This window comes from Falco punctatus, assembly GCF_963210335.1.
Source record: "Falco punctatus genome assembly, chromosome: 14".
Taxonomy (NCBI): domain Eukaryota; kingdom Metazoa; phylum Chordata; class Aves; order Falconiformes; family Falconidae; genus Falco; species Falco punctatus.
The window spans coordinates 16,522,337-16,536,603 of NC_137594.1; the positions used below are offsets into that span (position 1 = coordinate 16,522,337).

Sequence of the window (14,267 nt, forward strand, 5' to 3'; positions counted from 1 at the left end):
TGGTTTACAGTTGCAATACCATCCGGGCTGAGTGTTTTAGTATGTTGACTCAGCATGTTTAAACAAGAGTATGGAGTTGTAAAAGTTTCTTTTGTTGGTAAAGCAAACAACGTGACTCTGAATATGGCACCAAAACATATTTTCTTAGTCACGTTTAGGACCATTGCCTACTCTTGACAATTTTGATTATTCCATTATGTTCTTCATGCTTACGTTTAGTAATAAAGCTGGTTTAGGTTGGCATGCTGATTCATAAATTACACTTAATACTTACTATATCTACACATGTCTAGCACTTGCTTATCACGTGTTTCACCATTAGCCAGAGAAAACCTTCCACTTGTGGAAGACTGAGCCTCACAGGGAGGAAGGGTTTCTATTCGTTTTGCAGATGGTATGTTCTATTTGTTTCCTGCTCTGTGTAAAAATGATGTGTCTGGGATTTCCCATTCCAATGTTAGCTAGTCCTGCTCCTTTGGAAGCAGAAGTTTTGTCATTAGGAGCAGTTTGAGGTTTTTATTTAAAACAGTAAGTATATATATTTTGGTTTTCTGTAAATGAAGGAATTCTAAAGACTTTAGAAAGGATGCAGGAAAACTTCTAGCATTACAAATATTTTATTTCCATTGACAGAGTATCCTTGTTTATCTTGCTGATTTAAAAAAATATTTGTATCCCTAACAATATAGTACACTAGTAAAGCAGAAAGGACTAGCATAAAACAAAAATTAAAAATGCATTTATGACCAATTCTCTCTAATATGAATATGCGTAAAAGATCAGAAGATGTTATTCTCAGGGCTGTTAGCACAGAGTGCAGTATGCTAGGTATTCTGTGCTAGCATGGGAAGTGCAAGAGTGCGTGTTACAGCTTGCCTTTCGGAGACAGCTTTAGTGGTAGCAGCTTTTGGTGATGTGCTGAGCCTGGAATCCACTAAGCATTAATAACCGCTGAGAAATCATCAGCATAGTAATTGAAATGGAAAGAAGTTTGCAGTAAGATCTGAAATGTATTCTGACAGTGTGATTTGGGGAAGAGGGGAGAGGAAGCTTAGTAAAATGGAGAATGGTTGATAGTGAACAAATGTACTACTTTTTGAGATCAGTGGAAAACCACAGAAAACTTGCTGCAGTATGTGATTCTGTTTTAAGGCTCAGTTAATACAGACATCACTTAGTATGCCTCAGCCTCTGGGAGAAAATGATGCTTTAAAAGAAGCTTTAAAATTTCAGATTTGAAGGTTTACCTCGATTACAAAACTGCATAATCAAGGTAACAATTGAAAAACAGTTTTTTTGGAGACCATTACCAGTAAGCAAATAAAACAGTGCATCCTTTATATTCCAAAACTCTTACCTTTTGTCTCCAAAAGTATTGAGGAATTTTTTTACTTTTCGTTGTGGGAAGCTGCAGCCAGTGGTCTCCATGTCTTGGCTAAATCATCTTCAGGCAAACCTATATCCAGCATAAGGAAGATGGGACAGTGATCCCCTTGCTCTCTGTAGTTAGGCAAGAGTGCTGCACTGTCAGCTTGCTTTCTGGAAATGTTCTATTCCCAGCTCTGTGCTGAGGGATTGTAGGACCGACAGCACAGTGTTTAACCCTTCCGTGCTAAGGAAAAGTGAGAAAAGCTGTGAGAAGATGAACGATGAGAAAGTAGGATATAAGAAAATAAATGCTATTTTAGGAACACACTCAAGTTTCTTGTTGAGAAATTCTGTGAAAAGGTATTACTCATATTTTATATGGAAATAGGTGATTTGGGATACTGAACTAAATTGCATGTGAGGGAAAGTGTGAATGGATACAGAAAAATACTAGTTGCTCGTCTTGGATGTGTATTGCTGTTGTTGCTGTGTCGTGCTTTTCTCCGATTGTTTCAGTCAGAAAAGACAGGCTTTCAGACTTACCCTCCTAGTTAACAAAAAACCTTTTCCAGCTTTTTTCCAGACTTTGTAACCATCTCCTCCCCTCCTCGTGCATTTCTAGCATCAGACAGTCCTCGCTTGCATTTTGTGTGAGCTTTCACTGCAGCTCTTGCCATCTGAAACAACCCGCTTGTGACTGTCTTGTCAGTCATCAGACCTCCTTTGATGACGTTTCTTCTTGTTTCTTACATGCCTCTGCTTATTTCAGTTTAATTTTTTACTGCTACCATCTCATGCTAGAAACTGTTTTTTAGCATAATTGCTGTGAAAGATGTGTAATGAGGAACCACAGTAAAGGGGACTGTAAATACAGTTTCAAGTACTGGCAGGATTTTGCAGTTGGCAGCCAAAGCACAAGATGGCTGAAAAGCAGAAATGTTCGCAGTGGCCATTGAAATGTAAATGAAATGCTTAATGTGACCTTTCTGTAAGTGTTTGGGTCTCTTGTTCTTTCTGCCCTTCTCAGCCGTGTACACATCACTGAAGCAACATTAAATCACTTAGGCAAAGCTTATGAAGTAGAAGAAGGCAATGGACACCTGAGGGATCCTTACCTTGAATCCATGAATATCAAAACCTACTTGGTGGTTGATCCAAGGGTATGTGCATGTTTTTAAGCATGTATATTTATTCAAATGCATACATACATGTTAGGTACATAGGTGTCTGTGGTGCGTACACCTTTTTAATTCAGGAACAGGATTAAAGCATGATATGAGTCATCAGAGTAGCTTGGATTTGGGACTTCAGATCTGAAAGCTCATCCTGTTTTATGACATGTCTGTTAGCTTGAAGGTAGTAAGTGTTGTGCTGAAACCTCTTATGTGGTCCCCTTAGAGTAAAAATAAGTATTTGACTGTGTTGGTGTGAAGTGTCTCTCTCACAAATTCAGGTCAAAAGGTAGGATACAGTGATGAAAGAATACCTGTACTGTGTGGGCACTTTCAGATAGAATATTCCCTGTAAAATAGCTTCTGGCATCTTCCTTGCTATCTTAGATGTGAGTTTCACCTTCTTTTAAAGGTGTTAAGTTAGCAACTGTTGGTTGCCCCTTTAAAGCTTGGTAACTGCAAACACCTGGAGCATTGCTACTTTGAATTGGCTTGTGCTTGATGAGTAAAATATTTCAAAAGAAAAAAAAGAATGAAAATTACAAACCTCCTTCCTCCAAGGCCTTTACAGGAAGGAGCAGTATAGAGCCACTTCTAATTAGCAAGAACGCAATTTTATCTTTGTTGTATGTTTTATGCACCCAACACTGCAACCACCCCACCCCCCAACACTTACATAGCGCATATTCTCAGAATGAGGATCTATGCCTATTAAAATAGCCCCTGCTCACTTGTGATGTTAGAGAATAACCAGTCACTGATGTATCACTTCATTCTGTAGCTTTAGCTTCCTTGTAGGTCCACAAAGGTATTACTGTATACCCTGTATATACTGCCTGATCTTTCACCTGTGACGCAGGGATATAATCTAATGTGGAGTCTGTAATTTGTGGGATCTTATCCTAACCACAGTTCTGACACACCCTCGCTCAGGAATTGGGAGTCTTTTTCCCCTGCTGGTGTGCTGACTGCAAGGGAAACGTATCTGTTCGTAAGATCCTGCAATGTCTTGCATCATTGTAAATAAACCAGGAAGTCTGAATGTTGCAGTGTTACAAGGGAAGGCTTGTAAAGACAGCTGAAGCAAATTCGTTATGTCATGTTTTGCTGTAGCTCACATTAATTAAATCAGATAAAGGAATGGAGGTTGGCTGACATGTTCCTGATACGAGTTCAGAGTCCTACTAAACAGCTAGATTATATAGTCCTAAACTGTTTGAGTACACAGAGCTTCATTTCTTTGTACTTTGTATAATTTTCTGTTTTCTAAATGAATACCTTTTTTCTGTTAGTCCAAACAATGCATATCAAATAATCATCTCCCTAAAACAAGAGTTAATGACGGGCTGAAGATGCGAGCCTCTGTTCGGATGACACGTTATTTAGAGTCCTGGGGAGCAGCCCGGCCGTTTGCCCACCTGAACCACAGAGAAAGCGTGAGCAGTGACTCTTCAGCTTCACAAGGAAGGCGAAGAAAGGTGAGGGTCAAAGTAACGATTGCCATCCTACAATTGCAAACTGCTTCTCGTGTCTATGGTGTGAAACTGGAAACCTGACATGTTTTTTGTGGCTGTATTTCTACTGTTGGTGTTCAGTGTGTACACAGAACTAAGAAGGCATCTGTGCAATAGATTTCTGTCAGAACTTAAAAGTATTCAAACTCTGCCAATCTCTGCTGTGCTATGCTCATAGTAAACCTTCAAAGTAAAAGTAAAACTTTGAAACTGTCTTTTTTTTCTTGACATTTTACTATCTGGTGGTCGTGCTCACTACAAGTAGTTTTGGAAAAAAGATAATTCATCCCAGAGTCCAGATGCACTCAACATTTACTTAAAAAGTGTAGAAAATTAACAGTCCCTCCATGTGCTCCACCTGCAACAGGAATTTATCAGTAAAGAATTATTAAGAATTCTTAAGATTTTAAAATTTAAGAAAATTCATTTTTTCCCTTCCATCTGTCCTTCCTGAAAACTGAAAGGCATGTGCATGCTTTTAGGCGTGCTCCTGGAGGCACACCAAGGCTGTATTACTGCCTGTGGACAGCTACCTGTCCACAGGCAGTAATAAATTTATTACAATTATATTTTAAATTAACTATCCAGCCATTCAGGCTTGTGGAAGTGGTTTCCAGTCTACTTGCTTCTGCTGATGTTAGTTATTTCAGTGTGTGGAGAAAAGTAAAAGATAGATCTGTTCAATTATCTTCTAACAATTGTTTTGGTCAGAAAATGTTCACTTGCTAAAGCAGAAAACTTTGCTGGAAAGGGTTGATTTTTATAAACTTTTCTATTTGAGAATGGTTCTTTATTTTTATTTGTGAATACAAATGGTTTTGGCAGCTTTCTGAGGTTTATTTTCAGTAGTTGTTTGCTATCTTCTGAGTAACTTATGCTTAATTCCTTATTTGATGTAGGAAATACCTTTGTGTTCAACTGGGCGCCAGAGAACTTCAGATAGGTTTGTCAGTTACTTTTTTTTTTCTTTTTTTGTTAAATACATGATCCTGTGTTCCACTTGCTGTTCACTGTACTTACTGTAAGCGTGTGATCTTCTGGCTGATTAATCGCTGTTGTATGGTATTGCTACATTAGAAAGGTTAAGCTGAATCTTTGGCCTTTAAGACTCCTTAATTCAGGTTTGTTGTTGTTTGCAGACTCTAAAAGAAGCTTCCCCCTCTTCGTCCTGCTGGTCCCTCAGTCACTCAGGTTGCATTTTGCTTTATGGGCTGTAGCAGGATGGAAGGGAGTAGGGAAGTAAGGGACATAGAGCAGTGGAAAACAAATCAAAGCACCTCAAAACTTGTCTATGTGTATATATTGTAACTGCTTATGCTACCACAGCTTTTGGTTTTATTACCAAAAATACTAGATTTTATTTGTAAATACTCTAATACAAAATACAGTTTAACATAATATTGTAGGTAAATATATATTATATTTTACAAGATATGTCTTTGGCTGGTAGTATTATTTCACGCCATTGTAACGTAATAAAAAATTTGCACTATATGTAGAAATGCTTACACCGTACCTGTACTACTGAGTTAATGAAGTAGATGATTTTTACTTAAGACATTTTATTAGTTTATCAAAATATTATATTGAGAAGTGCATGATATGAGTAACTAGAGAAATGCTTAGTAAAGTGCATATGAGTGTGTGTGTTCATCAGCTTTGAGCATTCTTGTTTAACTTCTCTGGTAGTTTCCCCCACTTGTGTACTAAGGAAGTGTGGTCCTCTGCAGCCATTAATGCCGAACAGCATTTGTGACATGCGCTTCATTTTCTTCTCAGAAATTCATCTCAGAAGGGAAGGATAGAGGAAGATATTTATGATGAAATGATGTCAACCATTGAGGGCCTGAGTTCAACTAAGTATGCAGTATTTTATTTTTTTATTCATCTTATCTTTGAGAATAATGGGCATTTTCAATTTTAAGTCTGGATGTAAAATTTAATTCTCAAAAATGAAAAGTTAAAAGGATTTCTGTCTTGCCTTTTTTTTGGGTCTTTTAAAAATTTATTTTAGTTCATTTTTGGTTTTAATTTTAATATCATGAGAATATTACTGCATTATTATAGCAAGAAGCCAATGGTTAGTCTAGCTGTTCGATGCACCGTAGTGCTATGAAACAGCAAAATTATTGCCTTGTTTCTTATGACTGTCTGAAGTAATGAGCTGATGTGCACTGTAGGATGGGATAGGAAGTAATGTTTGTGTTCTGATTATTAAAATAAGAAGCGTCAGGAAACGGGGTGCCGTCCTCAAACAAAACCTATTCATAAAGTCAAACACAGTTTTGGGGGTGGTAATAAAATTGTTTTAGTGTCTGGTTCACTGAAGGTAGGTGCTCTATCAGCAGCAGGTGGTGCATTTGGCACTGTATTTGCATTTAGAAGCAGCTAAACATAGGCAAGTTTATTGGTTTGGGTTGTTTTTTTTTAAATTCAAAATGCATTATTGAAATTCCTATCAAATATAAAACTGCATTTGAGAAGAAACCCTCTTTCCTTTCATCTGAATTTTAGCCAGACTGTTATCACTGTACCTCAGCTATTCCTAATAGGGGCCTGATATTATTTAGGGGAAATTTTCAGAGGCTGCGAGCCATCTCTTAACGTCTGCTATTATACTTTCCTGTTTGTAAACCTTGGGGAAGTTCTGGGGTTACATTTTGCATGTAAATGGCAGACACCGCTGTCTGTGAAGAGTGTTCTGGATCTGCCTGTCAGCTACATAACATACGAGTGGTTATGTTTTTATGCTATGGAACGAAAAGACCTTGTAGAATGGTCAAATGTCTGTAAACCAGTGGCACTCTCACCCTGTGCGCTGTGGAGGCTCAGCTCCAACGATGAGTTTGCATAGTCTCCTTGGCCTGTCGCGTACATTTTATAACACATGTCTCTTTGAATGCAGTCCATGGTGTGGCAAATCGGATGACTTCTGGGGATTTTCACTGATTTTTGCAGAACCCGGTCTTGAAAAAGAGGTTGGTAAGAGCAGAATAAGCCTTTTTGGTCCTTGATTTGCATTTCAGAGGAGCCTAAGAATGTATATGAGCCTGCCTTTTCGTTCTGAAACTGGATTCTGGAGGTGACTGTACATCCCAAGAGCTTTTTAGCGACTAATTGAAAGCAGATCTTGTGATTCATTTGAGTTGGGCGTTCTTCCTTGAGAATGCTAATACTGTAGGTTAAAGGAGATTGTCTCTAACCTGCAATTAAATTCTTGCTATAAGGGACTTAGTAGGAGTTTGGTAACTTTACTATATGAAAACCTTCTCTCAAAAGTAATGGAATTTAAAAAGAAAAAACTAGTATTTCTGCCTCCATAATGAAAATACTTTGCTTTCTGTGGTTGTTCCATGGCAAATACAATAGTTATCTGTTAGGTACAGTGTACTTTTCCTGTTTGAATACCTGTTCTTTAATTTACCATGCTGTGGTGTACCATATGTAGTTACTGGGTGTGTGTGTGTGTGTGCGTATACACTTTAGGTTTACTTCTGTGTATATCCTTTTTTTTATAAGGATTTTGACTATGTGTATCTGAAGTGCTGATTTACATACTCAGTGGATTTCCCTCTAGGTTTAAAACTATCCTTTGGACTGCTTTTCTTGACAGATGTTCAAGTGAATTTTAATTGGTGTTTTTCTTTCCCCTTTTAATTCTATGTATGTTTTTAGTAGTAGTACAGTACACATTTGCATATATGTGTCATCACAGAAATGTAACAGAATTTAAAATATCTCTGGAATTATCCTTAAGATTTATTGTAATCTGTGTTTCAGTATCGCACCATTCCTATTCTAAAACTGAAGAGTTACTTCGCATGTGCCAGTTTTGTGTTCCTCTGTATATTTCTGATACAGATGCTTATAATGCCAAAGTGAGTATCAGTATTTTAATAATTTATAATTAAAATTAGCCAACAGCTAAAGTGAAACTCATGTGCATGAAACTTTTTTTTGAAGTTTAAACTTTTGGATTTCCTGGGTGTTTGCATTTAAGAAACATAGACCTCTTAGGACTAATTCACCCCTTAGTAAAGGAGTGCATTCATGTTGTTGGCATAACAGCCTAGATATCAGAATGAAAATAAAATAGAAATATTTCTTTAATATTGTGTTTGCTTAGTAGTACACACAGGGAGATGATCTGTTAAGTGAGAAATACTGTTTTATAAGAGTACTTGGCTGTAAGCACGTTGAGTGAGCATTAGAAAAATGGGATTAGCTGGTTAAAATGTGCTTGGTGATCCTTCTGTCTATAGACATACAAGGAGGGAACTTTGAACTTCTTCTCATACTTCTGGGAAAGCAGATATTTGATAATTCTGATAACCTGTGCAATGGTATGGACATCCAGTGCTATTAGAAGAAAAATTCTATTTAAATTTAAAGAGACACCGTTAGCAAACGTTTGTCTGAATTACAGTTTGAAAATGTCTTTTCATTTAACAGTGGTTTGTTTACTGCTTTCTCTTCTGTTTAGAACTGCAAAGCTAGGAATTTCCTTTGGCATTGTTGCAGTCGTCATTGTACTTATTTTGTTTCTGTGCTTTGCTGAGAAATGTATGGTAAGTTTATTTAAAAAAAAAAAAAGTTGCCTGTTCTAAAAGTGGATGGATGTAATTCAGCAGCTTGGTCTGTCTTTTAGGATGATAAATTAAGCTGTTGATTTTAGTAGGAGTTACAGAAGCATTGAACCTTGGGCTACTGGAAGATTTCATTGCCTGAAACAGATTTTTGTGTCTGAAAAATCTCACTGTAATTCAGAATTATTTGAGTGCAAGAATAGACAGGTAGGAGGAAGGAGGAAGATAGTAATGGTTGCTGAGTGGGGTTGGGTTTTTAAAATTTATTTTTATTTTTATATTTGTCTATAATAGTAATTTTGGTTTTGAATCCTGATATTTTCTGTACTGGAAACAATATTAAAATCAAAGTAAGCTTGAATGCAACACTAGTTTTCATAATAATATATAAAGCCTCTTGAAAAGTATGAACTTATTATTAATTTATGGGCAACAATTTCATAGCTGTTAGAATTCCAACTTCACTATTACATTAAAATATACTATTAAAATATACAACATAGGTTGTCGCTATATTTTTAGTAACATTTCTCCAGAACTTTTAATCAGATTATAGTTTTTTTATTTTTAAAGCAGAAATTCAGAGAATTTTAGCACCCAGCCTCTTTGAAATAAGGAAGCATTGTCTCCCTTTTCAGTTGTGGAGAGGCACTAGGCACCTAATCTGACTAGATTCTGAGTTTTAAATTAGGATTCCAATGAAGACTTGACACCCTCCTGTAGAGAAAAATTATTTTAAATTTAGAAATACTTCTTCCCATGTATCAAAGTATTATCTGTGTTACTGAAACAAAGTAATTTTGTTTACAGAAGTGCTGCTCACAACAGTGGCCTTTCCTGCGCCGTCTCTGTGCAATCTCGGAGAAGGTGGAAACAATGCCGTTACTTAGGCTTCCTTTAGCAGTCATCACTATCGGTGCCTTGCTGATTATAGCCATTTTTAATTTGGTAAGTAATTGCATTATCTTCATTCTGTGACATCCAGTTTAAGTAGCTTCCTGTATTCTTTTCATCAAGTACGTGCTTTTTGCTGCTTCTTCTAACATCTGATTCGCAACGTGAGTTGATTTACAGAAGGATAATACACAATGTCACGTAAAAGCATTAAAAGTAAAAACTCCCGGTTTGTGGAACTAGAATTACATTCTCGTTTATATCACTGTTTCTTGCTTTTAAGATGGCATGTATAATTACTGTTGGGTTTAACCCTCATCACTAAGATGGTCTTCCATTTTTTCGTAATGTGGGTTTAAATGTTTGGCTGTATCGGGTAGAATTTTTAAGAAGTTTACTGCGTTATTTGCACTAGCTAGTAATAATGCAGACGGGGGAGTGAAGAATATGGGTTGGCTTGCTCTCAAAACTAAAGACGTTGTTGGTAGTTACTACTAGACTAAGATACACACGGTGTCTGTCTTAAATTTGAGTATTGTATTGCACCTGAGGTACATTTGAAAAACAACCCTTTGGAGTAACCTCATGCTCAAGACCACTCTGCTGTGTGGGGTTTTTTTTAAACACATCATGTTAATGGTTCAATATATCTAACATCAAGCTACAAGAAGTGATGTCCTTCCAATCCCAAGTGCTTGGTCTGCCATTCTTCTGATTCCATGGGAAGTTTTGTAGTGTTCTGAAAGCTATACCGTAGAAAATGCTTAATTTTCTTTTGTAAAGTGTTTTTTCTGCTGGCTTAGGTCCTTAAATTGACTCACAATGGTGTCATGTGAACACCACCACCAGAGACAGACTAAAAGAAAACAGGAACAGTGGCTGTGAAACTGGGGGCTGAGACAGAGCCACATGTTTGTGCCAGTTAGCTGTTAGATTAGCATAGCCATAATGTGACACTTTACTCTGAGTTAGAAAAGTAGTATGTAAATACTTGGCAATTGTAATCTTCTTGCACCTTGTGTGTGCATAAATGTTTAATACAACTATATGGGATATCATGTATTTTAACATTTGTACTGCAGTAGCAGTGAAAGGGCAACCAGAGCAGGACTCATTGTGTAATATATGGAGAAAAACCTTAAAATTGATAAGTACCTGCTAACAAGTTTGTATGGTGGTTTTGTTGTTTGTTTGTTGTCCTCTTCCCCCCCCCCCCCACCCCCCCCCCCCCCCAATAAATGAAGACTACTGAAAAGAACAAACCTGCAAACTTTACTGGATCAAATGACCTGTGTGCTACCACCTATGTGAGTAGAGTACCGTCTTCATTTCTAAGCTTAAAGTGAACTGGGTCATGGATGGTGTGTATAATAGAGATTAATGGCAGCATTTAAATATCTTTTAATCTTTTAACAAAGACAGAATTTTTAAATTGTTGAACACAATGACTCACTTGTGCCACAAGGCAGTTTTAGGGATATTTTCTATTATTAGCTGTGGCTTTACTGTACATCTTTTAGGGACTTCTCAAAAGTCTGGAGTACTCATGGGTAAAGCTGAAGTCGTGGGTTATTTTGGTTACTCAGCACCTTTGAAAGGTATTCTCTAGCATTTCTGTAAGGATAGATTCAGCACTAATGACATAAAAGGATTATTTCCGAGGGGTTTATTTTTTGTGCCTTTAACTCCAAAGTAGCATTTTATTTTGAGATCATCCAAGTGTTTGGGATGCTCCTTTGTCAGCTGGCCACCCTTTTAGATGATGGGTGTGTTTTTGAACAATGCACAGCAGGTTGTGTGAGCGCCCTTTCATTCAAGCCCTTTTGACAAATGACAGATTACACTTATATAATGCACATTGTACTCATCTGGTAATTTTCTGTTCTTCCATGTCTGTAAATCAGCCTTTTGGAAACACAACTCAATCCTGTGTTGAGGAAACTGTAAGTAGTGAATACACATTAATTTAAAACTCAAATCTTTGAATACTGTATATATTACTGACAACAGGTAGGTTCTGTTGCTGTGTAAACCACAACATTTTGGGCATCTGACAGCAGAAAGTTTCTTTGTGGATTCAAGATATTTCAGCTGCTGTTGCTGTGCTGAATAAAGTGTGGCTTTGCAATTTGTTGAAATTTCAGACTTAAAAGTAGATCTAAAGCAGAAGTAAAAGAGGAAAAAGCAGCAGAACAGGATGATGATTGTGTTTGAGAGATGAGCTGTACCTGCAAGTGTCCCTGTAAAGTATCTTTCTAGAGTGAAAGGGCTTAAATGGCCAACAGACCTGTGTCAGTGTTCTCTATGTAGTGGTATATTTTTCAGAAGTTTGGTGTCAGGGTTATAGCTGAGTGTTCGTTACCTTTTGGAGATTACAGTCAAAGCCTTTAGGATGACGAAGTTGGTATAATATGTTATTATGCGGGCTCTGATCCCCAGTTGCCCCATAAATTGTTCTAGTTTTGTTCACTTCAGCAGAAACATTAACTGCTCAAATAAGAATTTCCCAGATCTGTGGTAGGTCTGTGCTATTAGGAGTGAAAAACTGTGCTTTGTACATAAAGAGAAAGAAATCCTTGAGGAGCAGAAGCTGAGGTAATTTTGGCGTTGTTTGTAGGCTGAAGGACACTAGCCTAGCATCTTATACCTGTGCTGGTGACTGCAGGGAGCAATCCCGTCTGCACCATGCACTTTGTACCAGCTGACAGATGTAATGCTCCCAACCCCATACTGACCTTGGACACCATGCCTGAACTGCGGTTCCTCTGGGAAATTTTTCAGTAATTCCATTGGATAATGGCCCTAGCTTGATAATGTTTATTAGCATCAAAGTTCTTAGGAAGGAGCTGTGTCTAAGGCTGGACAACAGGTTACCTGCTAAGACAGGTTACACCTGTCAATATGTTAAAGATGGGGGAGATGGGGATGTGGTATCTGTTCGAGGTTACGAAGGGGGACCACTGTCAAAAAGAGCACCAGAACGCTGGAGCTCCTGGTTCAGAGCCTGTTTGCTGGACTAGGAAGCTACTTTAGGTTAGTCTTAAACTTTTAAATAAATAATTGCTTAAATTAATAGATTTCAGAAGATAAATTCTCAATGCTCTTCAGTTTTTATTTGACGTTGTTTATGTTGGTGTGGTGCTTTCTGTTAAATCTTTGTAACAAAATAAAAAAGTAAACTAAAAAAAAAGTTTTAAGTTCACCCTTGTAGTGCAATTAAAAATAGAGCTTGAAGTGTATTTAGTGAGGGATTGTAATTTCTATTTAAATTATAATGATCATGAACTTGGAGCATTTGCTATGGTTTGAAAGTTTTAGGCATAAAGCCTGAATAATGCATCTGCTCTTTAAATTCTTCTTTTACAGTATTATGCTTACTGCTGCATATTGGGGTTCATTGCTTGCTCGGTGTTTCTTCAAATGAGCTTCGAACTCAAAGTTCTCCTCCTGTCCATTGCTGTGACCGTATACCTCGTCATTTTTAATACCCTTCAGTATAGAAACATGAGCTTCTATGGCAACAGTACCAGGTGCAGTGTAAAGTTTCTTATAATTGACAATAATGTTTTGTTAAAGGTCTTAGATTTTTTTGTACACTTACTGGAATACTGAAATATAAGTTAGGCATTACAAAGCTTTCTGTAAAGTTAATGACATGGAAATCATATTAGGCCATATCACCTTTTTTTTTAGTATGTTTTTTTTAAGTATGTGTGTGTTTTCTGCAAAATTGTGTAATATGTCTTCTGAGCTCTCTGGAAGCTTAGCTTACGTTAAAGATTAAGGGGTAGAACATTAGTCTTGTAATAAGGTTGATCTGTTAAGCTATGAACAAAAGTCTTGCTGAAAGTCTGCTGTTCAACTGCTTGTGAGACTTGCTAGTCAACAGGATAGTGAACTCTTCATTTAGTTAACTTACTAACTGCATATGGTTTGAAAAGTAACAGCAATTTACCTGATCTAATTGAAGAAACAATAAAAATATTTAAGAGGGATCGCGTAGAAGGCTTTTACTGTTCATTTGTAATCTTTCTCAGATTCTCAGCATAGTCTCATAGTTGAAGATTAGGATACATTTATTTTGCAGAGGCTAACTGTGAGCTGTCATCACAGCTTAAAAAAGCCTAAATGAGCTCTTAATTTAGCCTCTTAATCCCAGGCTATTGATATAATGAGAATTTTGTTTGATGCATTTGTGAAAATTAATAGGTGTGGTAAGACAGACTGATCTTACTATGGATGGAGTGGTGCCTCAGATTTGTATGGCACTACACACAGGTGTGATTTCATGGCTGTCTTTGTTCTAGCAAAGCAGGTCTTTGTTTGTTATCATCTTTCCTGCTGCAAATAAGAAAGTTTCTTTTCTTACTTCTAGGTTTTGTTGGCTCTTTTTGTGGGGCAGTGTGGGGTGGCAAGCTGAAACCGTGCAATGGAAATTAAGATGGCTTCATTAAGATAAAGCCGTGTTTACTTGACCGTCTCACTACAATAGCTGCTTAACGAGGTTTCAGCACCCGTTTTGTCATCGTGTGAAACACAGTTGGTGTACTGAACCGAACCATAATCCTTCCTTGTTATGAGGATAGGACCGAATAACCAGCCGGCCACTGGCACCAATGAACAATAGCATTGGTGCTGTGTGTCTGAACACAGGCACCTACTCCTGCTATGCTCTTCTTCCCCTGCCTTCCCCCCTCCCCCCTTACGCCCCCACCCCCCCTTAATTATGTGCA

General features: G+C 37.4%; 1 protein-coding gene across 7 annotated transcripts in view; it reads left to right on the forward strand.

Moving 5' to 3' along the window:
* ADCY7 (adenylate cyclase 7) overlaps positions 1-14,267 on the forward strand; it is a 67,112-nt gene that overhangs the window by 45,441 nt on the left and 7,404 nt on the right. For all 7 annotated transcript variants that reach the window (XM_080411220.1, XM_080411221.1, XM_080411219.1 and 4 more), the window contains 11 exons: positions 2,396-2,528; positions 3,833-4,018; positions 4,954-4,997; positions 5,834-5,914; positions 6,960-7,032; positions 7,835-7,932; positions 8,538-8,622; positions 9,451-9,588; positions 10,779-10,841; positions 11,439-11,477; positions 12,901-13,064. In XM_080411220.1, the coding sequence (XP_080267346.1) occupies positions 2,396-2,528; positions 3,833-4,018; positions 4,954-4,997; positions 5,834-5,914; positions 6,960-7,032; positions 7,835-7,932; positions 8,538-8,622; positions 9,451-9,588; positions 10,779-10,841; positions 11,439-11,477; positions 12,901-13,064 (1,104 nt within the window). The remainder of the gene's footprint in view (positions 1-2,395; positions 2,529-3,832; positions 4,019-4,953; positions 4,998-5,833; positions 5,915-6,959; positions 7,033-7,834; positions 7,933-8,537; positions 8,623-9,450; positions 9,589-10,778; positions 10,842-11,438; positions 11,478-12,900; positions 13,065-14,267) is intronic.